The 27,903-nt window shown below is 42.3% G+C and overlaps 1 protein-coding gene across 1 annotated transcript; it reads right to left on the bottom strand.

The window, feature by feature from the left end:
- Positions 1-537: 537 nt before the first annotated feature.
- Positions 538-27,903, bottom strand: LOC311059140 (acetyl-coenzyme A synthetase 2-like, mitochondrial). Its single transcript, XM_084076820.1, has 14 exons — positions 27,483-27,903; positions 25,279-25,375; positions 23,684-23,883; positions 19,648-19,823; positions 19,359-19,511; positions 15,228-15,375; positions 13,656-13,793; positions 13,191-13,283; positions 8,720-8,832; positions 7,013-7,139; positions 6,592-6,719; positions 5,997-6,060; positions 2,686-2,807; positions 538-1,756 (listed from the first exon to the last, which is right to left on the bottom strand). Exons 1-14 carry the CDS (start codon positions 27,832-27,834, stop codon positions 1,583-1,585), a joined length of 2,085 nt encoding a protein of 694 aa, XP_083932946.1. The 5' UTR covers positions 27,835-27,903; the 3' UTR covers positions 538-1,582.

Genomic DNA, 27,903 nt, shown 5'->3' with positions numbered 1-27,903 from the left:
TGTTACGCCTGTGGCCTCCGGGGGACCCTGGAGAGGCCCCTAGGGGTTCAGAACAACGGTGCGCCTTGTCCGAATGTTACGTTTGACCCATTAGGCAATTTTAATATAGGATTTGAAAATGTTTGCCCTTTCTTTTTTACTTTTCGCACATAATGACATGCCCCAAATATTGATTGATTATTAATGTATTTATTTAAATTATTGGTTATCGATAAAAAATAATAATCGATTAAATCAATTAGTGTTGCACCCCTAGTCAGTTTGTCACATTGTGAGGTAAGAAGTATGTATATAGTACACATATTTCGGAAAATATTTTCGGCTCAGCTTTCCAAAGCAAATAATATACATTTAATCTGTATCATACCATAAAGGTATCCCCATTCACTGAAATCAGTGAGAAGACACTCGAAAATGGGTGAAGTGGTCCTTTAAGTAAAGGTAGTAATGCCACAATGCAGAAATACTCTGTTACAAGTAAAAGTCCTGCTATTAAAATGTTATTGAAAAAAAACTTTTGTATAAGTAGAAATACCAAAAGTATTGGCATTAAAATATACTTTAACATATTACTTGTAAAAGTAATATTACTTTATGCTGAATGGTCCATTTCACAAACTTATTGGATTGTAATTAGTAATGCATTAATGTGTTCATCGGAGTAAAAAGTACGATATTTGCCTCTGAAATGTTGTGGAGTAAAAGTAGGAGTAAAAGTATCAACAAAATAAATAGTCGTGAAAAACTACTTATTGAAAAAAAATAATAGTACCTCAAAATTGTACTCAAGTACAGCACATTAAATGTACTTGTGACATATTAGCAGATAATGTTTTAAAAGGTCACTTAGAGTGTGCAAAACATCAATTCATTTGCAACTTTGGTTTTCTCTGCGTATAACGGCCAATTTATACTTTGGCATACAACAAGCGTTATGCACCGAAAATAGACGATCTACAAGCTAACAACGCATTGCGTTTGCACCGCGTTAATTTATGAAGAACTTAGATTATTTTTTGTGTGTGGAAATTTAGGAAAATCTTTTGAAATAATAATAGTTAAAAAACAAAATGTAGGAAACAGAAAAACTCGCGATAAAAAATGAGTCCACAACCTACAGTTTATGAAACACTGCTGTACAAAATCCAGCCGATTATAGAGATTTGATGCTCCCAGTGTGTGCGAGTCTAATGACGCTTTCAGCGAGTCCCTCAGGGCTCTATGCTAGTGTGTTTTCAGTTTCCTGTTATTGTGGGGAAAGCTTTCGCTGTGAAAATAGCCGATCGACAAGGTCACAACGCGTCGCAGCGTGACCTTGTCGATCTGCTATTTTCAGTTGTGCATTTTTTTATAGGAATTGCTATTTACTGTGTTGTCACTGTATTTCAGTCGTGAGCTTATCGACTTATCGGCTATTTTCCCACGAAAAGCTTTCCCCACAATACGGATGCTGTGGGTTTTAAGTGGTTTAACTGTCTACTGTCACTGCCTGTGATGATGTCATCCTGTGGCTCCGCCCCCTACTTCTACAGCTGCCGTTTGTACTGAGCGCGTGCCTGGACGATCTCTGTGGCTCCGCCCCCTACTTCTTCAGCTGCCGCTTGTACTGAGCGTGAGCCTGGACGATCTCGGCGACGACGGAGGGGTCGTCCAGCGTGGAGACGTCCCCGAGGTCACCGCTCTGGTCCATCGCCACCTTCCTGAGGATGCGACGCATTATCTTCCCTGAGCGCGTCTTTGGAAGCCTTTTCACCACCTGGGCATACGCACACATGCACCAACGCACGCACGTACACACACACACGCACGCACGCACGAGAGCACGCACACACACACACACGCACACGCACACGCACACACACACACACACACACACACACACACACACACACACACACACACACACACACACACACACACACACACACACACACACACAGTGAGAGAGTAACACACACACATCCTGATGACATTGTTTTTGCAATTTGTCACAGTTGCCACAGTATTTCTGCTTCTTTGGCGAATAGCGCTCGGTCAAACTAGCCTGGAAACCAAACGAATATGCCACAACAACAAAAAAATTGCCCGGGGCAGATTGGTCTGGCACTCCTCGTTTTGATATACATTTAGCTCACCCCAGAGTTGTGGGTGACCAATCAGAGCCTACTATTCAAAGTGGGACATATTTTGCTGTGACGTTTGAATCTGCTTGTAACCGCCCCTTGGAAATTAATCTGAACAGAAGTTCCAGACTAGTATCTACGCAGTGATATTAGTCTAGCCATGCCAGGCTACAGTCAAACACGCAGATGATTGTCTCTCTTTTTTTTTTATAATTTCGAAACACCAAAATGTGTATGCTATGCAGATTCAAACATATTTTATAACCTTTATAAATGTTTTAGTTGCCTTAGGTTCAAGATTAAATATGGTATTGGCAGTTTGTGTGCTCTTTGGAAATCATGAAAAGGCGCAATAAATGATTTAGTATAGGTGAGGATCTTCCCACTCAAATGGTACCGATATCTGGTCTGGGCCCATAACTAAAGTTTTCAAATAATTGAAGTTGAGTAAAAAGTACAATATTTGCCTCTGCGATGTAGTGGAGTAGAAGTGTACATCATGGAAATACTCAAGTAAAGCAAAAGTACCTCATAATTGTACTTTAGTGCTGTGTGAACTCACCAGGAAGTGATCAGGGACGGCGTACTTCGCTATCTTGGTGGCTACCAGCTGTCTCAGCTCCTTCACCACCGCGTCCTGACCCACTGTCACCTCCTCCTTCAACACCACGAACGCAAAGGCCACTGCAGTGGAGAAGAGAAGAGAAGAGAAGATAAGAGAAGAGAAGAGAAGAGAAGAGAAGAGAAGAGAAGAGAAGAGAAGAGAAGAGCTTAAACTAAGTTACAAGTGGAAAATAATATTGGCATTAATTTAAGGCCATAATAATTGAATAGAATCCCTACACCCAACTAGACATAGGTAATAATAATACATTGGTCTGCACTCCTTTGCAGTATTTGTCATTGTATATTTGCATAATAAATACAGAACAGGAGAACTGTCGCGCCTTTTTTTGTCCTTTTGGTGAAGATTAACTGCAGGTGCGGTGGTCTCGAAAAACATAAGGGTAAACTGACAGATGGAGACTCGCTCACTGCATGGAGGTTAAGGAAAAAACTCCTTAGACAAGACTTAAAGAAAAACATTTTCTTTATTTTTAGATGCCCATAATGTGCTCGGTGCTCAGTGGATTTTTTGTCTATGCATCCAGTCCAGTCATGTCAGCATTATCAAGATAATGCTGACATGACTGGACTGGATGCATAAACTGTTTGTATAGTGAACTTCATGATTCAAATGTAACACAAATGTGTAATCCTGGTTTTTCTGTCTGCAATTGATCTGTCCACGCCCTATGGTAACCATGGTGATGACTTTGAGTAGTGATCCTCAGCACCTGAGCTGAGGTGATCAAGCACCCTATAAAAGCAGTGTATTTGTCTGTGTCCCACCATTATAGCACTGACGAAGGTCCTGGGAGGACTGACACGTTTGCTTTTTAATCCACTGAGCACCGAGCACATTATGGGCATCTAAAAATAAAGAAAAATGTTTTTCTTTAAGTCTTGTCTAAGGAGTTTTTCCTTAACCTCCATGCAGCAGTGGCGTACCCACCATAGAGGCAGGGCAGGCGGCCGCCTGCCCAACTAAAATCTAGCCTCCCCTAGAAAATAATAGCCTGGTAAACCCTCCCTCTGGAAATCTCATTTCAATTTGATTTCAAGAATGGAAATGAGATTTCCGGAGGGAGGGTTTACCAGGCTAAGAAAATAAAGTAAAAGACTGAAAAACAGGCAGTGAAAGACAATAGTGGCCGTCGGACCTCCTCGTCCATTCACGCAGCAGAGCGACGTCGCCTATAGTGATGCAAATGTTTTCCTTTATCTTCATGGGGTGCCAGGAGTGCCAGGTGTGGGTGTCTGGGCCATCACCTGTACTCACCTGGCATAAAAGGGGCTCTGAGAGCAGCTTGAGCCATTAAACTAGGCTACAACATGAAGAGACCACCACTGAATAATTGATTGATTGATTATACTTGCATATTGTTTTTATTAACGTTTTTCAGTTTTGTAGTCAGTGTAGTGTTGTTGTTAACTTGTTTCCCCCGAGATTTCCCGGGGGCGGTGGGGTAGAGAAAAAAAATCTTGCCTGCCCTAAATGTAATTTCTGGGAACGCCACTGCCATGCAGTGAGCGAGTCTCCGTCTGTCAGTTTACCCATAATAAATACAGGAAATGTATCTGTATTTAACCAATCAACAGCAGCATCCTATGCAAAGACAACAATTAACTTTCTTTTGATTTTTGTCTGGCAAATTTTGAGGCGATGGGAGGAATGATTTGCAGCAAAGGGAAGGAAATAATGTATTTCACCACCGGGTGGCAGCAGAACACAAAGAATCAACCAGTGAATATAACCTGCAGGAGTTCACATGAGGGTCCTCTCACAAGGGCAGTGTGTATTTACTAGTAAATGTTACCTTACAGTGTCCCTAACTTATATCGTCTCCACAAACACCCTCTTTACGTGATAAAGGCTTAATTATTAACCTGAACAACAACAGGTGTGTGGTGGTGTGTGAGCAGATCAAATATGTTTTTTGTGTTGACTCAGGGTAGGTGAAGCTGGCTGGGTTGTGAGATTACAGTTTTAGTGTCCAGTGGCTGAACTGAACTGAAAGCCAGTGGTGGAAAGTAACATTTACTTAAGTACTGTACTTGAATAAAACATTTAGGTGCTTTTACTTTAACTGAGTGTTTCCCTTTCACACTTTCATACTTCCACTCCACTACATCTCAGAGGCAAATGTTGTACTTTTTTTTGTTCTCTCCACTGCAATTATTAGGACTTAGTTACTAAAGGGATTATTTAGATTATTACAAAATATACATTAACCAGTTAAGCTGTGTTTTAGACTTGAAAATAGCCGATCTACAAGTAAGCTTGTAGATCGGCTATTTTCAAAGGATTTTGACAAATGTTGTAAACTTTTGAAAAAAGGTGTGAAATGGGACATTCTGCATGACTACTTTTGGTACTGTAAGTATATTTTGATGCCAGTACATTTACTCAAGTAACATTTTTAATACAGGCTTTTTACTTTTTACTTTATAACAGAGCATTTCTACATTGTGGTATTGCTACTTTTCTGAAGAAAAAAAGTTATAATCTGAGTGTTTCTTCCACCTTAACTCATGTTAAATGAGTGTTAATATCATGGGATGTAAAGCCAGTGTCAGTGTTGACATGTACACAGATGTGTGTACAGTGTAAGCAGACACACACACGTGGGATCTCAGTGGCTGAGGAAGTCCACCTACTGTGTTTACTGTGACACAAACACACCATCCAACCTGTGACTTTTTATTTACATGAGACTCAGCCACCATGTGTGTGTGTGTGTGTGTGTGTGTGTGTGTGTGTGTGTGTGTGTGTGTGTGTGTGTGTGTGTGTGTGTGTGTGTGTGTGTGTGTGTGTGCGTGCGTGCGTGCGTGCGTGCGTGCGTGCGTGCGTGCGTGCGTGCGTGCGTGCGTGCGTGCGTGTGTGTGTGTGCATGCGTGTGTGCGTGTGCACGCGTGTAAGTACAAAGGTATTGGCATCAAAATATACTCAAAGTACCAAAAGTAAAAGTACTATACAAAATGTGCAATTTCACGTGAAAACAGCAGATCTACAAGCTCACAATGTGCCACATTGCGACACGTTGTGAGCTTGTAGATCTGCTATTTTCAAATACCCTAAGTAGGGCTGAAGTGGTTAATGTATGTTTTGTAAAGTAACTAGTAACTCAACTTTGCTAATAATTGTAGTGGAGTAAAAAGTACAATATTTGCCTTTGAGATTAAAAGTACTGAAATTGGATATACTCCAGTAAAGTAAAAATACCAAAATATTGCACGTGTGCGTGCTTGCGTGCGTGCGTGTGTTGTCACCTTCTCCTTTGATGTCATGTGACACTCCGATCACAGCAGTCTCAGGGACGGCTGGGTGTTCATCCTGGAAGCCGAACACAACCCAGATCAGCCTCCACAATCAGTGTTGCCATGTCGGCTTATTATAAGCAACCTTGTGCTTAGTTTTTCTGTAAAGTTGCTTGTAAATATTAGTAGCTTGTTTCCTAATGTTGTTTAAACCAGTGGTTCTCAAACATTTTCATGCCTTCTACATCAGTAGTTCTCAAACTTTTTCGTGCCAAGGACCCCCAGAATGATATGTATTTGGCCATGGACCCCCATCTGAAAATGTTGTGTGCCAGAGAAGATCTGTGTTATGTTGCTATATAGACAGCTAAAATGTAAAATGACACAGATGCTTTCCCATGGGAGCGGTAAGGGGTTTAAGTGACGTGCTCAGAGACACTTCGAGAAACATACTGGTTAGGTCAGCGGATGAACCGGGGACCTTCTGATTACCAGACAGACCTCTCTACTCATTCTGTCACCCCCCCCCCCCCCCCCCTGTCTGTACCCACTCAGTTTTCCCATTGTCTGCCCATAAAAGAAAACATAATAAGGCGTGCGGTCTCACCAGAGCGTCTTCTATCTCGGCTGTGCCCAGGCGATGTCCACTGATGTTGATGACATCATCCATGCGTCCAGTGATCTGGTAGTATCCGTCTTTGGAGCGGTACGCTCCGTCTCCAGTGAAATAGTGACCTGTGAACAAACTCACTTAAAAACTCTCCTCAACCACTTTTTACTTTGGCTATTCAAAAAGAGTCAACAGCAGAGCTCACAATGCTTTACAAGCTCACATTCACAAGCTTGTAGATCTGCTGTTTTCAGACGTTGGCCTATTATGACCATGTCCAGAATAGGGATGCTAGTGTTCATGTAGTTAAAATAAAAAAAGTCATAGATTATAGTTTTAAACTGGGTTGCATTGTTGTGCTATTGAATAGAGAGGAGAGGAGAGGAGAGGAGAGGAGAGGGGACTGTGTGTTACTGACCAGGGTATGGTTTGAAGTATGCGTCCACATATCTCTGGTGGTCTCCATAGATGGTCCGGGCCATTCCAGGCCAGGCTTGTTTGATACACAGAGCCCCGGTGACATCATTACCGCACACTGTCTGGCCCTGAGGACATAATATCAACCACAAACACGCATTTCATTCATAAATTTACATAGAATGAAAGTGACATCAAACTGAAGTTCAAACGCAAGGCTTCAATGTGTCTGAAGTTTGACCTGTTGCGCCGCGGCGCCTGGTACTCCCCTTGTGGAAACAAACCATTCCTCCCCCATTGTCCCTATATGTGTATCAAAACTTCTGCTTTTGAACGTGCCTTTTGAAGTCTGAAGTTTGAGAATGGAGGCGTGGGGTTGGGGTGAAAGGTTATGAGGATGTCCAGGATCCCAGGGGAGATGAGTGTGACTTCTGAAGAGGACTGTGTGTCGAAACATTAATCTATAATAAAGCCTTGACTGGGAGCTTTTGCAAAGTTACAGTGTGCAGACTTCTATTTTGTATCTTGCCTTTAATCCACTGTTGGTCCTGCACCTGCCATCCAGCGGATGTGCCAGTTTTATGTTGTCTTTATATGAGTGTGACAGGCCTTATATTAAGAGGAATAACCCAAGACCACACTTAGTAAACAGTAATTAAAAATAACCTCTCTCTCTCTCTCTCTCTCTCTCTCTCTCTCTCTCTCTCTCTCTCTCTCTCTCTCAGACTGAGCTCTATAGATTACAGTTCTTGGACAGACAGAGGTTAAACAGGGTAAACTGGTGGATAATTAAGCCGGAGTGTTAACAAGGTCAAACAGATGCTGTCCAGTTTTTAATTGCAGAGGGTGACGAGGGCGTGGCTGTGACCCCATACAGTGCAAAGGTCAGTGGAGGAGGTCAGATCAGATGGGCCTGAGAGATTGAAGGAAGATCTGTTTAAGAACTGATTGAAGAGGAGAGAAAGTGAGAGTGTGAGAGACAGAGATAATCAAATCTGGGCTTTATTGATTAAAGCTTAACCACTTTTCCTGCAAAAGCTTTGCCCACAATACGGATGCCGGGGTTTAAGTGGTTAAACACTTGGCTATCGGCACCCCTGATATTTATGTTTAACATCTCAATTTAACAATGTTTATTTTTTTTAAGTATGTTAAGCACATATTATGTTAACCCTCTTTTGAGAAAATGTGTCGATTTTGTTTTCTCTTTTTTTTTTCAAAACAGTGAAAACAACCGATCTGCAAAGTTGTAGCTTGTAGAATCGTAGGCTATTTGTCATACAAATAAGTATATAAGGCTTACTGTAAGTGGCTAAGAATCCTGCTGAAGGGGCACTTGGGGTGGCGCAGTGGTACAGTATCTGCCCACCTGACATGGAGGTTGTGGGTTTGAATCCACCGTGGGCGCATCCGTCTTTGTCAAGCGTCTATATGAACTCAATTTATGGGCCCGTGTGTCACTGCATGTATTTGTACGGCCTGGGGGCGGAGCCTGTCAGCAGGGAGTAATGGGCGCGAGGAGTAGGACGGAGGCTCTAAGTCCTGCCGGTGGGGTTTCCTCACTGGCAGTGGGTCAGTAGGATAGAACAGCAGTGAACAACAACACAGAAATGTGTGTGGGGAGGAATACATTGGCATAACGACTAAATTGGGGGTAAAAAGCAAAAAAAAAAAGAAAGAACCCTGCTGAGGAGAAACGTGAAGTCACCTTGTCATCCAGGAGAACTGGCTCGATGCCAAAGAAGGGTCTCATGGCCATTGTTGGAATGACCTCTGACCCCGGCTCTGCTGGCCGCGGAGCGATACAAATACCTCCTGTCTCTGTAGAGAGATGGAGAGAGAAGATGGAGGGAGGGAGAGAAGAGGGTCGGCAGGAATTAGGTCAAAACAGACCACACAATTGCATGCGCATTGCACAGTGAACCAGTGATGTACAGTAACTAAGTACATTTACTCAAGTACTGTTTACTCAGTACTGTTTACTCAAGTACTGTGCACGCACACACGCGCGTGCGTGCGAGTGTGTGTGTGTGTGTGTGTGTGTGTGTGTGTGTGTGTGAGAGAGAGGATTACTGTACTTCATTTGCACAGTGATGCGGTGCAGATGTTTCTGGCCACTAATCGTAAATTAGGGTTAAGCCTGTTGTAAATGACAGCATCAACACAGAGGGGGATACCTAGTATTGGCCCCTGTGGGACGCCAGTCATCTAGAGTTTAAAGGGCAAGAGCACTTTGGTAGAGGTTTGGGTTGTGTAGTTACCTTGCCATGAGGCAACTTCAAAGGTGGACAAGAAAACTAAAATAATTGCTCCATTGATTAAATATGCTCCTCATGTACTTACATTGTACGGTGAACAGCTTTCAAAGACACTCATTTTGCCCCTAAACAAACACAAACAAAGCGCACAACCCAGTGCTGTTTGTTTTTTGTATAAAAATGTCAACTTCCTGTTGACTTAATATTTCAAGATCCGGATCCACTGATCTGGTCCAGGGCTTCTAATAAAAATCAACAGGAATTTGACATATTTATTCAGAAAACAAACAGTACTGGGTTTTGACACATGTGATGCATTGTGTTGTCAGGGAGAAACCTTGTATCTCCATTATATTATACTACTACTTTTGAATATAAAATGTCCAAAATGTTTTGGACATATGAGGTTTCCACCCGACTGACAATATATTACTTGAGTAAATGTACTTAGCTACTTTCCACCACTGCCACACGCGCTACGCACGCACGCACGCACGCACGCACGCACGCACGCACGCACGCACGCACGCACGCACACACACACACACACACACACACACACACACTCACGCACACACTAGAGCCGTGTGCACCAGAGAGAAAGAAAGGAGGATAAGATGGCATGATGCCAAATGTCCTACTGCTCTTCTACAGAGACACCACACCACTGAGAACATCCTGACTGACTGCATCACTGAGAGAGAGACAGAGAGAGAGACAGAGACAGAGACAGAGACAGAGACAGAGACAGAGACAGAGACAGAGACAGAGACAGAGACAGAGACAGAGACAGAGAGAGAGAGAGAAAGAAAGAGAGAGGGGGGGAGAGGGAGAGAGAGAGAGAGAGAGGGGGGGGGTGGTATCTGTTATGGAATCTGTAGATGTGAGCTTCCCTCGATCCAGTGCATAACATATCGTTGCTGTCGCGCAGAAACCTCTTACAGAATCTCCATATTTAAACATAACATAATGAGGTTTCCACCCGACAGAGACGATAAGCTATCAATTGTTTTCTAAAAGAACCCTTTGCTTTGGTCAAACAGTGAGTATGTTTGAATGGAAGTGAACCACCTTGCAGGGTAGGAGGTTGATGGAATCTAATAATGCAATACTTTTACTAATTGATTTAGCTGATTATTATTGGAATCTGTTTTTACATCTACTTTTCCAACACACTCTCACTCCCCAAACGGCCTATTGTGACTTCTTGGGACAAATGTGACCAAAACGTCAAACGTTTGACTGGAACCAAAAGCTCACCTCACCTAACCTGACCAGTTATGATGCACAACGGTTTATAGTTGTGGAATAAAAGATCATAATTATAACTGTGAAAGGACATTTTACAAGCTCCAGTGAATGACACCGCAGACTGTAATAACCAGTGGTGGATGAAGTTGTCTGATTTTCTTTATACGTAAAAGTAGCAATACTGCCACATAGAAAAAGGTCTGGTCCTTTTAGTTGAGTAAATGTGCAGAAGTATCAAAGCATCAAAATACTCTTACTATACAGTACCAAATTAGTAAAAGTAAAACGAGTTTCAGCACTGCAGAGAGCACCTGTTGATTTAGCTATTTGTATGAGGAAGAAAACCCGGACTGGATCGTAGTACCAGGTTTTGTGATGTTCTATAATCTATACTGTCAGAATCAATTTTGTTTGTTTACAGGCTAAAAGAGCTCCTCCTGAGTCTCTTCACCGTACAATTGATGTCATCGATGAGCATATTTTGAATGATCAATTTCTAGTCAATGGAGCAATATTTTTTTCTTGTCCACCTTTGGTGTCGTTACATCATGGCAAGGTAACTACACAAACCTCTACCAAAGTGTTCTAGCCCTTTTAGTACAGTATACTTACATACTATACATTCCACCACTGCCAATAATTCTCTCTGCATTCATATCCTTTGTTCTCTTCCTGTTTAAAGGTTGTTTTTAAATACTTTTTTTCATTTCCTGGTATCTTGCGCTGAACCTCCAGGTTATTGTCTTTTCCATCTCTGTCACATATCAACATGCAGGAATGTTGCTTCTATTGTCTACAGCACTGGTTCTCAACCTGTTCAGGCCGTGACCCCCCAAAATAATCATATTTGAGCTGGGGAACCCCCATAATAATCATATTTGAGCTGGGGACCCCCCAAAATAATCATATTTTAGCTGGGGACGCCCCAAAATAATCATATTTGAACTGGGGACCCCCCACCCTGACAAGCACTTAGAATGTAAGAGATGAGGCATTAGATTTTGTTTGACTTGGCTGCACAAATAAATATTGTGAAAACAGCAGATCTACGGCTATAGTTTGTTGATTACGTTTGATGCAGTAATGGCAGTACATTTCTTTTAAGTATTAAGTCTTAAAAGTCCTTTAATTGTCACTTCACTGTCATCTGGGACCCCCCAAAATGAACCACAGGTTGAGAACCACTGGTCTCTACAGCACTGGTTCTCAAAGTGGACGACGAGGCGGGTCGGAATGGACCCTTACGGATGAGTTAGAGCGGTTTCACATTGGGTGCGTTTGAAGCGAAGCGTTCCTCCTCCGTTCCCGAGTGCGCTTCGTTGGCCAGCATTCACACTGGCCAAGACTCGAGACCATTTCATTTAACAGTAATGGTAAATAGGTGCCTGATGGGGGCGCTGTGGACTATGACGCTTTGGGAGAGCGAATGTCATTCACAGAGGAAAAGTCATTCTAGAGTGAATAATAAAGTTTGACTGTGTTCCTGACGTTGTCTTGAGTTATAATAACAACAGATCAACAATACACAACCAAAGCAGTGTGTGCACTGGTCTTTGAAACCTCGAAATGCACTGTCGTCTGTTAATATGATATTGGCGTCACGGACGCATCCTTTGTAATTTAGCAGTGACGTCACGTCACGGACTAATCCTTGGTGTATTTATCCTTACAAATACGTTCGCCACACATGTGTTTTTTGTTTATTATTTTTCACGGCTCGCGCTACTCAAACACTAGCGGGATTATTATTTCTTGTCAACATTCAAGTATAACTATGAGAAGGTATAACCCAGCTAAAATAATGTGTCATTATAAAAATATATAAATGATATATGATTAGCAGTCCACTTCCTTCTCTTGGTACGGATGGATTCACACTGCCGCGTTTCGTTCCCGACTCCGCAGCAAACGGACCTGAGACTACCTCCCGAGGTGGTTTCGAGTACGGAACGGTGATGCGTTACGGGGAACGGTTCGCTACGTTCACACTACCACAACGTCAGCCAAGTGGTCCAGGGTGCGCACCCGGGACCATAGTGTGAAACCGCTCTTACAGATCCATACAGATTTAGTTCCATTTGTACACTCTCAGAGTTACAGACCCGTAGGGGATCTTTTGGACCCCTGGTGGCCCCCGGACCATTCGTTGAGAAACTGTGGTTAACCTTTGTACTCAACCATGTGATGTTTTAAAGAGTCAAGACTTTTATTGTTACATCCCACAATAAACAACTACACCGGAGTAAGATTCTTGGTTTTATGTTTGCAGACTGGTGATCTTATTGTTTTTTTGCTCTCACTACTAGGTGACATAAATAAATATGTAGGTGTACTTTGGGGGAGGAGTAGGACGAAGGCTCAATGTCCTCCCGGTGGGGGCTCCTCACTGGGAGGTGAGTCAGTACGATACAACAGCAGTGGCAATGCAGAAATGTGGCATAACGACTAAATTTGGGAGAAAAAAAGGGTAAAAATGTTTGTCTACTCAAAGAAAAAATGTAAGAGAGAAACAATATATATTTTAACCAATTTGAACCTGGCATACATATTTTGGGCATGCAGACGAGAAGAAAGAACAAATTAATAAAAAATCAATTAATATATATATATATTTAAAATATCTTTGAAAACTGTTTACTTCTAGGTTTTTATGATGAATATATTATTTACCTGTCTGCCACCAAGTGTCCACTAGGGGGCAACGTCCTTCCCCGACAACATGGTAGAACCATTCCCACGCCTCATGGTTGATGGGCTCCCCAACTGCACAAAGACAAACTCCAGTCAATTACAAACACTAGGACAGCTCCGGCCTATCTGGGGCCATGCATGTCGGGAACGATGCAAGTCGTTCCTATTGCACTGCTATGCGGCACAAATGCCACATGAAGTACGGCCAATCAGTTAAGCCTACGGGTCAGGTTAGCCAATCAGGGAAGCCGATGCAATGCATACAATCTTCCGAACATGCTGAGAATTTCTGAGTGTGTTGGATCGACCACGTTTCAAGCTTGCAGATCTGCTACTTTTGATGCTTTTGTGTGACGCTGTAGTATGATCTAGTAGGGCATTAATGTACAAAAAGTTAGAATATGGAGATAAGAGGTTTCTGTGAGTAGTAGTGTGTTATTGTACCAGAGCCCAGGGTCTTCAGGGAGGAGCGGTCGTATTTCTTCACCCAGCTGTCATCATATTTGAGCAGCAGTCTCAGAGCAGTTGGAGCTCCATAGAACTGATTGATCCTCAGCCTCTCTACCGTCTCCCAATACCGACCTGGAGAGGAGAGGAGAGGAGAGAAGAGTGTTATTAATTGTATAATCATTTTTATTGTTCATAATCCCGTAGTGAACTAATTAAAAGTGACCAGCAGCCAGCCATAATGTTTACATTTTACACATTATTTTAGGCTAGTTCTGCAACTGCTTTCGACCACCTGACGTCCCTAATTTGGGCATGTAATTAAAGGTGAACATTTATAACATTTGTAACATTGTTTTATTGTTTTTTATTGTTCAAAAACTATTTATAAGCTCACAATGTGTCACAGACAGTGCAGCGCTTTGTGTTGTACGAAATTTCCCCCCGCATATCTCAATAACTGTCCGACCGATCAACTTCAATCGCCGAAAATCCCAAGGAGTGACGTGCCGAGCGGGAATTTTGTACACGTTGGCGCGTGAGCTTGTACAGTCTAGTTTTAGTTTTAGTCTAGTTTTTATTTGTTAACATCATTGTCAGTATATTTTGTCATAGTTTTAGTCATAATTTTTAATGTTTTTATTTCGTTTTTGCCAGTGATAAAAGGAAGTCGGCGAACATTATCGTCATAGTTTTAGTAATAACAGCGGCCATTACGCTATACCTCACCTTTAACACGAGGTGAAGGTCCTTTATGTGTGTTTTATGTGTGTTCACATAAAAGCAGGGCAGTTAAACCCTCAACCTCTCCACAGCTTACGGGTCATAGAGCCAGAGGCTGATGCAGGTTAATGAGCCACCACACCACTACTTCACACTCACATTGTGTTACAATGTAAATAATGACACACACCTCTATAGCTTGTGATTCATTAACCTCTCAAGACAGATTCTGCTGCTAACAGCAGCCTTACACATGTGTGCTGTTGTTAGTAGGAATAAACACAGAGGCACCCGGGAGGAAGTGGTCTATGAAAGGGGAGGAGCCCAAACTGAGTTCCTGTCTCTACACAAAAAAATTAGGTGGTGGCCCCAGAGGCAAAAATGGGCTCCCAGATTGGTGATTCATTAACCTCTTCCATGTTGTATGCTGTTATTGTGGTGTTGGTTTATTTGTTACTCTGTGTTTCCTCTGTCTGTCTGTCTGTCTGTCTGTCTGTCTGCCTGCCTTATGCTTCCGTCCGTCCGTCCGTCCAGCATGTTTATTCTAATTCAGGGATTCCCAAACTTGACACCCATAAGAGAAATGTACGTTGTCTCCCCAGGAAGCAAACGTACAAAGATGCATTATGAAATAACCACTTTAGCCCCTATTACTGTAGCTAAGTTTATTTCAAAAGCATGAAAATAGCCAACAGCCTACTTTGAAAACCTTTTTTTTTCATTCACTATTCACTAATGATAAAAAGATGCATGCGTGTCTGCGTGCGTGCGTGCGCGCGCGTGTGTGTGTGTGTGTGTGTTCCTCCTGCCTGGGTTGGGGTAGACCGGTGTGTGTGTTGATCCTACCTGGGTTAGGGTAGACCGGTGTGCTCTCAAACAGCACGGTGGTGGCTCCGTTGCACAGTGGTCCATACACCACGTAAGTGTGACCCGTTATCCAGCCGATGTCCGCCATACAGCCAAACACGTCCCCCTCCTGGTAGTCAAACACACACTGACACACACGCACGCACGCACGCACGCACGCACACACACACACACACACACACACACACACACACACACACACACACACACACACACACACACACACACACACACACACACATCCATGCATTAACACCTGCTAGTCAAAAACACTGCAACAACAGAACATCACAGTGCACATTAATACCTTAAGGACAAGTCCAGACTAAAATAACACATAGCCTTTTTATCCACCTCATATTGATCCCCAATGACTGGCCATGGGGTCTATTTGCAGAATGTCCCGCTGTGACGTGTTGTGAGCTTACAGATCGGCATAGATCTATGAAAATGTTTAATCAACCCAATGTAGTGCGGCGGTCCCTGCTTCATCTCTCTCTCTCTCAGCTAAGGGGTCCTTGGCCTGAAAAACGTTGAAGACCCCTGTGCTAGAGTATGTTAATACAATATAAGTTATACAATTGGGTCGGTTGTATATTGTCTCCCTGCTCTTCTATTGAGACATTTAGATCGTGTCAAAGGTCATGTCTCACCTCGACATAGGATCTGACAAGAATTTTGACCTGATGGCCAAGATTCAATTTATCCCCTGAGCAAGCAGGCTATTAGCTCAATGGTAAAAAAATGTCAGCACTTGCACAGGAAACGGGGTTCAAATCCGGGAGTAGAAGAGGAAAGTTATAGTGCAGCTTAAAAAATATTATTTTAAACAAACACCAAACACCCTCTTGTGTCTCTCTTGCCGACCAACTCGGTCCCTGACACCATCTATCCACTTGCTCTCTCTTAATCCCTACCCCCCCCCCCCCCCCCCCTCTCCCTCCCTCTCTCTCTCTCTCTCTCTCTCTCTCTCTCTCTCTCTCTCTGGCAGGGTCAGTAGGTATTGTGTGTGGATAGAGTAGGCAGATAAAGCGGCTTTTGTCTGATAGTCTCTCCATAACAACCAGCGTTGCCAAACTATGCGGCCCACAGTCTTGTCTAATAAACTCCTTCACAACTTAACCAATTGAACCTCAGCATCCATATTCCGGGTGGGGGGGGGGGGACATTCGCCAGAAATAGCAGATCTCTGGCTTAAGCCCTGCGTTGAGGAATTCAAAAGTACATCGACTGGATCTGTTTTTTTTGCTATTTAGAAACATTTAGAATTTTTTGAAATTCTTTGAAAATGTGTGAAAGTGTGTGTGTGTATTAAAGGCTACGTACAAGTGTGTTTTGACTTGAGTATGAAGAATGTGGTGAGGATTAAGAGAAAAACTCATTTGGGTTTTTCTCTTTAGATAAAGGTCTTTAGACTAAATTTTCTAAATTAATTAATCTTTAAATTAAGTAAAGTTAGAGAAGAGAGAGCATGATAGGCCTATAGATAGTATCGATACTGTGGAAAAAAGAGTATTGTAGGAGCCATTTTGATGGTTGTATATTATTTGCTAGGTTGGCATTAGTACTATTGGACACTGGGGGTGGTTATTTAAAGGGTCACAGGTGCACTGATTAGGCAGGACAGAGGACACAGTTTGGTGAGGAGCCACACCGTTTTTACACTACAGAAATGACACTGCAATATCACTGGTATGTTCTTTTCAACTGCAAAGACATCCATCTTGTTTGTTTCTACTGTATGTCTACTGCGTAGGATCACTCCACCTACAACACCTGTGAAGTAATGTGCAATATAGGAACCCTGGAAAGTGGAAATTGCCATTACAAGTATTGAAATGGATTGAAATATTCAGTAGCATATGCATTGACAAATGTATATATTGTACAACAATACATGCATTTACACATACATTTATATAAACACATGTAGCCTGGCATGGCCAGAATAATCACTGTTTTGTTCTTAACCCATTGAGACCTGAGGCGATTCGACAAATGTCTTCTAAATCCTAAGAGTTTTCTGAAAAACTTAAGTTGCTATATCAGTGGTTCTTAAACTTTTTCATGTCAAGGACCCCCAAAATGATATGTATTTGGCCGCGTACCAACACGTCTCACACCCCCATCTCAATAATATTTTGTTCTAGGGAGGGAACCCCAGAAGCAAAAATTTGATTTGTGCACACATTTTAACAATTTTTCCAAAAATAACAGATCTACAAGCACATAGAAGCTCGAAGTGTCACAAAGCTTGTAGATCTGTCATTTTTGAATATCAAAAGAAATCTAAAATTACCGGTTTCAATGGGTTAAAGATTTGTCCCCCCCACACACACACACACACACACACACACACACACACACACACACACACACACACACACACACACACACACACACACACACACACACACACACACACACACACACACACAGAGTTCCCAGGGTTGGTTACATAATCACTGTCATAGTTTTACCATGTATTGTCTGTGGCCCTAATCACTGCAAACAAACAAGTCCACTTCTGTTGTCTAAATATAATAGAAGCTCTTTAACCACTTAAACCCCTAGCTAAAACAGATTTCCACTGGCATGGCTCCACACCACCCCACCCCACACCTTGTGCCACTGTTTCCACTGTTTCCACTACAAGGAATTGGGTTGAGTGGTGTCAAATGGCACAAAAAAAAGTCACCACTCCTGGGGCCAAAGCAGTGACGTATAACGCTGCTGCCACTGATTGGTCGGAGAATCCATTCCTTACAGCTGTGTCTGTCAACACAACAACTTGAGACAGATTTGAATTTGCGAATCGCTAAATAATATAGCACAGTGCAGTAGGGGGTGAAACTGAAGTTTTGTAGACAACGATTGTTTTTGTCTAATTGTGGACTCAGGTTTAGTGACTTTTATTGCGTTTTAGCCAGTGGTGAGCTGTGGATTTTTGAACTAAGGGTACTGTATTTTATGACGTCACGTGCGCGCGCACGTGCGCAGGCATGTGCACATAGCCACTTACTAATACTGTATTCAACATGTGATTATTAATGTATTTATATTTCTTATTATTTTGTTGCATTGTTAATTTGTTGTTTTTATTTTTGTTTCAATTAATCAATTATTTTATTTTCCTTTTAGTTTTATATAAAAGCCCTTTACATAGACTCACCCACACATAAGCAGTTAAAATAATCAGACAACTTGTCTTTGTCTTGTCTCAGAGAACTGGGAACTCATTGTGAGAGGAACACATTCAATTGAAGTCCATGGCTTTTCTCCAGTAGCCTAATGTTATGCAAAGCAGCCAGGTAGACGCTATAGACGCTATATATCGCCACTGACGGCGCGAACCTTCAGAGGCTATTGTTTAAACTTTAAGGTGTTAACGACCGCCGCTGACGGTGAGTGCATGTGGAGCACGCGCGAGCCCCCAGCCCCCACAGTCTCAGAACTAGGGGTACGCCGTACCCGCCCGTACCCCCTAGAGCTCAACCCTGGTTTTAGCTACAAGTACTGTACACTTTTGGCTGCCCACAGTTACCTTGGTCCTTGGCTGAAAATAAACCCCGCAAAATGATGGACTGAGCACACTCTCAGAGTTGATAAATCTGTATTGCATCTGTATTTCTTATTGTTTAGTATGGTCGAGTTGCCTGTGCACTCACAATCGGTGTTTGTGACTTGACTATTATTGTCAGGCTGGCCTCCTTAAAGTACCATGCATGTATCAATGTATCGATTAAGGTAACAGGGTGGCCTTGTGTTGTTGGGATATTGGAATACGTGGCAGTGACACTGGTTGCTTGGGAGACAAGATTAAGGTCGTGGTCTGTTCTGGGGACGAACTGAATCGCTTCATCACAATCTGTGTATAAAATGCTTGTACTCGCTGTTAAAACTTCTGAAACTATATCAAAACCACTTGTTAAGAGACTTTCTCTGGAATAAACCCTTTTTATTTATTTTAATTAGAAGTTTTCTCTCTTCATTTGGCTTCATATTTGGCTTAATTAACTTTGCTACAAACAATTGAGCTTTTTTTTACGAGATCAATGGGGCTCCTCGGAATTCCAGCTGGAGAATCACTCATGGAGTAGCGTACTGTACCTGGTGTGTGACAGCGGCGTACAGCAGGTATCCAGCTTGAGTGTGAACGATGCCTTTAGGCCGACCCGTACTGCCTGATGTGTACAGCATGAAGAGCATGTCTTCACTGTCCATGGGCTCTGCAGGGCACACCGCAGACTCCTTAGACATGGCCTGGAGGGGAGGAGAGGGGATGAGAGGAGAGGAGAGGGGATGAGAGGAGAGGAGAGGAGAGGAGAGGAGCTTTGTGAGCCATTTTCGGCAAAGACGATACTCGTGTACTCAGTATCTCAGTTACAGACTATCTCACCTCCTCCAATGAGACGTCCATGCTGCCCATGTGGGCGGGGCTGGAGGTGCGCTGGGCGGTGAAAACGTGCTGGACAGACGGACAGCTCTGGACGGCTGCGTCCACCGTGGGTTTGAGCTCTATGGTCCTACCCCCCCGCACACCCTGGTTACATGTCACCACCGCCTTACACTGAGCTGCAGGGAACACACACACACAAACACACCTCTTATCTCATATCAACCTTTTGTGTTTTTTCGCAAATGAACGCCCTACTTGATCGACAAGCTCGAAAGGCCTTTTGAGCTTGTAGATCTGCTACTCTTGCCGTTTTGGACATAATCTAAAAATCTATAATCTAAAAATAATAACCTTTTAAATCACCGCTATAGCACATTCAGAACTCATGGCCTCATGGCCACTCATTGCCGATCTACAAGCTCACAATGCGTCAAGCTGTGGCACATTGTGAACATGTAGATCTGCTATTTTTGCCTAATGTTCCCCTATAGTATATGGATGCTGGGGTTCAGTTAATGCTATTTACCAAGTACCAAGAAATACCACGGCTAGTATCCCAGTGTCAATACCAACAGAAATGGATGGCATTGGCAATTTCTACAGTGAAAATTGTTAAATGTGGACATCAAAATCTTATATTGAAAGCCTGCGTTAGTACTGTAAATAAACTGCAAATGATCAGACTTCTCTCTTTGATTTCTGTTTAATAACATGCAGCAAAAACAACATCCTTTTGACTTTTCTACACACATCAGATGTTGCCTCTTTTTACGTTGGAGTGAAATAACTCAAACAAACAATACTTCTCTTTCTCTCTGCCATACCATTCTCCGCCTCTGACCTCGCTGCGACTGACTGCGTGTGACGTGTGAGAAGAAATATTTCAAAAGATTTTCAATTTATATATTTTTCCCACAATTATTAATAAAAAAAAAAATCTAAATTCTATAAAAAAAAATACAAACTAGTGAAAATAGCAGATCTACAAGCTCACAACATGTCGCTATTGGTTCCCGATCAAAAAAAGGTTTTAGAGGTTAGGGTTAGGTTTAGGCATACAACCACGCCCACCTGGGCGAAACACCAAAGAAAGAGGGAGTCCCTTCATGCACTATTTAGCAGTGTAGTTGCTCATCCATGTAAATGTCATGTTTAGTTTTAGAGGACAGACAGTAAACACAACAGTCCTGGAGATGCATCCCATCTAGAGAAGCTGCAGGCCTTGTGATCTTGTTTGGTTTAATCATTTAAGAAATACTACATGAAACACTTAAGCCACAGAATGCATTGTAATTTACATCACTTCACAATAAACAGGCAAGCTTGGTGATCGCCTATTTCCGAGAATATGTATTTAATGAAAATACATTACAATGTACCAGAATAGAAATAATATTGCATGTCTGCATATCCAACAGCATATCGCATCCTGGACTGGTGAAATCTTGTAGTGTGTGATCCCTTGTCACCGAGCAATCATGCAGTCCGGAAACCACAACTTAACCCATTAAAACCGGGAGAGCATCTGTGTCATTTTAGATTTTTACTATTATAGCAACATAAGTTTTTCAGAAAACTCTTACGATTTCGAATGCATGTCATTGCTGTCAGGCAGAAACCTCTTATGTCCATATTCTAACGTTTTGTGTTTTTTTGTAAATGAACGCCCTACTTGATCACACTACAGCATCACACAAAAGTAACAAAAGTAGCAGATCTACACGCGCCGCGTTTTGAGCTTTTGGTGCTTTTGAATGTGAATCCTGAAAAGTTACAGTTTTGGACATGAGGTTTCCACCCGACAGAGATGTTTACTGTAGTGTGTGAACTACACAGCGATCTGACGACTATCTGATGGTTCTGAAAGTCGTGCAGGAGTCAGTGTGTATGAGACTTATGTAATCACAGGCCACCTCTCTCCCTCTCAGTATGACCTTGAAAGTGTTTTCCTGGCCAGAACCTGCAGCATTGCTTCTGAAGGAATGTGGGCCTCGCAGCAGTATGAGGGAAACATGTCAGACTGACCCACGCAGAGCTGTGCTGAGCCGTTCCAGGACAGCAGCACACAGTGGGATAAAGAAAAGGGAAAGGAATTCTAACCGTTGCTCTTAAGGGACGTTAAACAGACAGTGGAAAAAACTAAGACTAGGGATTAATAATAGCAACTCTATTTATATAAAACACTTCTTAAAACAAACGTACAAAGTGTATCCGAACAAGAAAGTCCCAGGCACTCACAAGTGGTAACAGGAAGGAAAATACATATTTTAAAAGTCTTTATTGTAGAGTGGAGACATTCTATCCTATATTAAAACTGTCTAGAGCGTGTGTCGGCCGCGGACGTCACAAGTGTAACATCCGGACTTGTGAGGCGTACCGTTCCTCCAATCTGCACCAAACTTGGCACAAACACTGTTCAGGAGTCTGCCATGAGAATCGTCACACCAGGGCCCCTGGCCCCCAACGGCCATACATTTTTGAGGCGCACCGTTACTCCAATATGCACTAGACTTGGCACAGACACTGTTCAGTGGTCTGCCATGACAATACGGGCCCCCCCAAGGGCCACACGTTGTCAAGGCACGATGCTGCTGCGGTCCATACCAAACCAAACTTGGCACAAACACTGTTCAGGGGGCACCGCAAAACCTAAATTACACACTACAGCAGTGTTACTGCAGTGTTTTACACTTCAAATGGCCATAACTCTACAGCAGTGCAACACAGGACTATATTTTGAGGCCACGTAAATGAAAACAAAAAAAATGAAAATATAGTGATTTAAAACAGTGGTTTCTCAAACTCTTTCATGTCAGGGATCCCCGAATTGATACAGCATTTCGCCGCAAACCCCCATATGAACATGTTTTGTGCCAGGGACCCCCAGAGGAGAAGATTTGTGTTAAAAAATTCAAAATTATTATTAATTAAAAAAAATACGTGTCACGTATAACGCGTTGTGAGCTTGTACATCTGCTATTTTTGAATAGCCAACGTTTAGAATAGGACCCCTGGGGGTCCCTGGACCCAACTTTGAGAACCATTGATTTAAAAGGCCAACATGTATCGACCACACAGCTGGTCTTTATCAGGAAGATGAAGAGAAACATTAGAGAAGCACTTCGGCCCTTTTTCAACCTTATCTTCGTGTAATTGGTCCTCATTAATGCTCATTATAAGATGTCACCATTTCTGTCAATACTCACTCTGCGTCTCATTGGGGGGCTATGGACAAGTTCAAAACACTGCCTACCAATGACATCATCAATGGGGATTCCAAGCTAAATAGAAACTACCTTTCTCCTCCTGGAAAGTTTGCATGCTGAAATAGAAGCCATTGTTCTTGCATTAACAATTATTTATAATTATTATCATTTTTGTATCTTGTTGGAAATTACCAGTGCCCTCAATAGCCTCATACCTGACTAACTACTTCTCCAAAATGAGTGACACCCACAGCCACAACACTAGAGGGAGCGATCATGATCTGGTACCAACCCAAATATAGAACAAACATGGGAAAATTCTCATTCTACTGCTCTATCCGTCACCAAAATGTGGAATGCCCTGACACCATCCTTTAAATGATGTGTATCACTGGTTTCTTTCAAAATTGGCCTGAAAACCCACCTACCAGGAGGCCACAAGGGGAGGTGAATGCAACTTCCCATAGAAAGGAGATGCGATTCACTGCTGCCGTTTTTCCTTTTTCTCCCTTGTACATACAGTGTAGACTCCGCCAGTCATCGCCGGTCAGTAAATTAGGCTTCATGGCATGTGTAATTGATAGAAAATAAGCACTTTGTTGGGTGAACTACTCCTTTAATCTTACTGTACCATGTACTGTTTACATTTAAAGTAGTCAATCAATCAGTCAAGAACCACAGATGATGTCATTGGAGGAAACAGATGATGTCATCGGTGGGCAGGAATAATCGCTAACCATGATGTCGTTGTACATTTTAAATGTACAACGACAAAAAAAAATAAGTTCACTTAAAATAAAAACGCTAATAGAACAATAAAATAAACTGACCGTCCTGTATTCTGCCTGCCAACGCCTCTGAGCTGAACCCCGCGAAGACCACGGTGTGCACGGCTCCGATGCGCGTGCACGCCAACATGGCCGCCACCGCCAGCGGAGAGACGGGCATGTAGATGGCCACCCTGTCCCCTTTCCGGACCCCGTGGCTCTTCAGGACGTTGGCCAGGCGACATGTTGTCTCCAGCAGCTCTCTGATGGGGGGGGGGGGACAGGGGGACAGGAAGGTCAGGAGGTCACACAATGTTTGACATCAGTATCCAGAGATGAGGATCATTTGTTTCAGATTTAACCCTTTAAGACCTGAGGCCGATTCTACAAATGCCTCTCTAGTTCTCAAAACTTTTTTTGTGTCAAGGACCCCCCAAAATGATACGTATTTGTCCACTTTGAGAACCAATGATCTAATCTATACAAATTGGTGTTTTATTATTTTCTAAAATGTCTTCTTTCTGTAGTTTTCTTCAGTAAATAATTGTCAGATTCTCCATGTGCATTGCTGAGGGAATAACTGCGGTCATAATAACAAAGAGAAGGCACACAGCACTGACTGAACTCCAGCCTTAAACAAACACTTTCACTTTTAGGCTTGGCTGGGGTTCATGGTCGCCGTGACAACCAATTACTTCCTGTTTACTGTGTACAGTACAGTACATTACAGTAGAGTACAGTACAGGAGGCAGCTCTGTGTCTGAAGCAGATGTTTCTCAAAGCATGTTCTGATACAGTACAGCAGTAGTAGTTCTCAAACTTTTTCATTTCAAGGACACCCAAATTGATGTGCATTTGGCCGCAGAACAAGACGCTAGTGCGCCTGCTCTATTTGCTCCAATGTTGGAGCCAATCCAAGAAGAAGGGCATCTTTCATTGAAATGAATAGGTGGGGGCGGGGCCGTCAGATACATTGTAACTCTATCGGCTGGATGTTGAATGGGAGGAGTAGGACGGAGGCTCTAGGTCCTCCCGGCGGGGGCTCCTCACTGGTTGGTGAGCCAGTAGAGTACCACAGAAGTGGCAAGCAGTGGAAGGAATTCATTGGCATAACGACTAAATTGGGAGGGGGAAAAAAGGGTACAAACAAGATCTTGAACAATGACATCATGGCCTATAGGTCACACCCCCAATGTGAACACACACCAACGTACAGTTTAAGTGTATAATCTGCACATTTCTAAAGTTACAATTTAAGGACTTTTAAGACTGTTTTAATACCGCTAAAATAAAGAATTAAATAGGCCTACAAAATAAAAAATAAGACTATTACTGCATTAAAAGTAATCAACAAACATAAAACATGAAAAATAGTCAAACATTGGCCAAATTGTCAAATATTATATAGGAAAATATTATTGTGAAAATAGCCGATCTACATGCTCACGCGTTGTGAGCATGTAGATCGGCTATTTTCACAATTTGTATCTGTGGAACCGAGTCAAACAAAATGTTATGCCTCAACTCCTATTATTCCAGGTGCTTGTCAGGGTGGGGGGTCCCCATTTCAAATATGATTCTTTTGGGGGGTCGTGGCCTGAAAAGTTTGAGAACCACTGCTTTAAATGAATAAACAAAAAGTTGAAGACAAGTCTCACCTGTATGTGACCCTGACCTCCGTGCCGGGCTCGTCTCTTTCCCAGATGAGAGCTACTCTGTCTGGATGCTTCTCCACGTGCACGTCCAGACAGTTCACTGTCTCACACACACACACACACACACACACACACACACACACACACACACACACACACACACACACACACACACACACACACACACACACACACACACACACACACACACACCAGTGTTAATTTTGTCGTCTAAAACTATGACGAAATATATTGGTCGAAAACGAAATAAAAACTGAGCTATGATTACTAAAACTAGGACTAAATATACGGACAATTTTGTCAACAAATAAAAACTAGACTAAAATGTTAGGGAGGGACTAGTGGAGAAGAGATCCAGTAGAACTAAAAGACAAGTAATTTTATGTTTGGTTGTGCTCGGGTGTTGCACTCTGAAAATAGCAGATCTACAAGCTCATCTTTAAATAGATTAAACTGGTTACACTTAAAAGGTGAAAATCATAATACTTAAAGGTAGGGTAAGTTATTTCCTTTGGTTAAAATAAGGGTTAAATAGCTCTATATTCTGATAGTACTCATTGCTTTAGAGTGTAACAGGAGTCTCCATGTCTCTCCTGAAAAATCGTTTTCAGGTCAGGATACCAATTTTATCCAATCAGGATAGAGAACTCAGACAGTATACAGATCAAACAAGTGACATTGGAAGTGATGACACAAAGAAATGCAATTGGAACTGGAACACTAGCTGATAAATGGGTACTCTCTCCTGATTGGCTGACATTTTGTCACCTACCTGAAAATGTATTTTCTGTTTATTGAAGAGCTGGAGAGACATGGAGAGCTGTTACTGAACAAACACTATAGCTTAATGTTTATTTTGTCCAACCTGTATGGTAGAATATGTTAATAATATAACTTATATTGGAGTGGTCTCCCTGCTCTTGTATTGAGACATTTAGATCCTGTGTCTGGTTTGACATAACCTTTGACATGATCCCCCCCCCCCCCTCTCCTTCTTCTTTTGTACATATTTCTCACTCTTTATACCAGTAACCTGTAAACTGATTGTATGACATTCTATAGTAGTTGTGTATAACTGTCTGTCTCTTATATGTCACCATGATTTGTGTGCATGGGGAACTCATTTGAAACAAGCTCAGTGCTTTTATGAGTCTTCCAGTTTAGTAGACCTCGTATTGTGAATTTGTACTTCCATGTACTGTTGTTCTCATGTCTTACTAAATAAAGTACATCAATCAATCAATCCTGTTTCTGGTTTGAGGCAAATTTTGACCTGAAGGTCAAAATACAGTTTCTCCCCCCGAGCAAGCAGGCAAAACATTAAATAAAATAAAATAAATAAACAAACAGAGACTTTGACACATTTTGAAAACATTTGGATTTTTTTTTTTTTTTTAATGGAACATGCTGCATAAGTAGGCAGTAAAGGCACTTTACATTTGATAGCATAGGCTGCAGTATATTTTGATGCCAAATTAAACGTATACTTTTAGCATTTAAAGTAACATTTTGAATAGCCTACAGGACTTTTAGCCAACTTGTAACAGAGTATTTCTACATGGAGGTGTTGCTAATTTATTAAGTAAAAATTATAATAATCTGAGTAGCCTGCATTTTCCACCACTGTCAGCCAGTGGTGTAAAGTAACTAAGCACTGTACTTAAGTGCGCTGTTTACTATCCATGGAGTTTCCCATTACTTTTACTTCTACTCCACTACATCTCAGAAGCAAATACTGTTTTACTCCACTACAATTATTTGAAAACTTTAGTTACTAGTTACTTTGAAGATTTTGACTATGATTATGAAACATCCATTAACCACTTCAGCTCTATTTAAACTTTGGCCATTTGAAAATAGCAGATCTATACATGCTGGCGTTGTGAGCTTAGATCTGCTATTTTTCAATTACGTTTTATACATTTTAGACATAATATGCATAACTTGTGCAATGGGACATTCTGCATAATTAATTAGTACCTACTTTTACTTTTGGTGATTTAGCTTTAAGTATTTTGATGCCACAATAATATTGTTTTACTCAAGCACATTTTGACTACCAGACTTTTACTTGTCGTTTAGAACTACATTGCAGTATTTATATACTTTTACTTAAGTAAAAACATTTGAGTACTTTTTCCGCCGCTGCATGATGTCAGCTATAACACCATCCAGTGAAGTCTTACCAGAAACATTAAGTTGACCTCCTAGGAACCAGTTGACCTTGGCGCTGCTAAGGTCACAGTCCGTGACCCTGTGGAAGGGTCGCGTCCACCTGAGTCTCTGTCTGGCCACGGACCCCCAGAACGTGTCGGGGTCCGTCAGGGACAGCTCCACCAGCTCCGTGTGCGACCTCCTCCCGGCCAGGAGAGGATCCGACGGAGACCCCGGTCCCAGGCTGACCCCTGATCCCGATCCGGTGCCGGTGGTGGTGGTGGAGACGGTTCGGCCGCCGGTTCGAGATCCGTCGCGTCTTGCTGCAGCCGCGACGCTCCTTCTGGCGAGGATCAGTCTCCTGCAGGAGTGGAATGCTGCCATGTTCGGTACCTTCCTCCTCCTCTAGACTTTATTTAAGATCCCAGTCTCTCCTCCTCCTCCTCCTCCTCC

Source organism: Gymnoscopelus microlampas (assembly GCF_963454915.1).
Source record: "Gymnoscopelus microlampas genome assembly, chromosome: 13".
NCBI lineage: Eukaryota > Metazoa > Chordata > Actinopteri > Myctophiformes > Myctophidae > Gymnoscopelus > Gymnoscopelus microlampas.
The sequence above is the reverse complement of the archived record's forward strand: the minus strand, read 5'-3'. Positions and strand labels throughout refer to the sequence as shown.

Coding starts and splice junctions, on each gene's coding strand:
- LOC311059140 (XM_084076820.1), bottom strand. CDS start 27,834: ATGGCAGCATTCCACTCCTGCAGGAGACTGATCCTCGCCAGAAGGAGC. Junction 15,376..19,358: donor ACGCCGCTGTCACACACCAG/GTACAGTACGCT, acceptor CGTGTGTGTCAG/TGTGTGTTTGACTACCAGGA. Junction 6,061..6,591: donor CCGAGATAGAAGACGCTCTG/GTGAGACCGCAC, acceptor TTCGGCTTCCAG/GATGAACACCCAGCCGTCCC.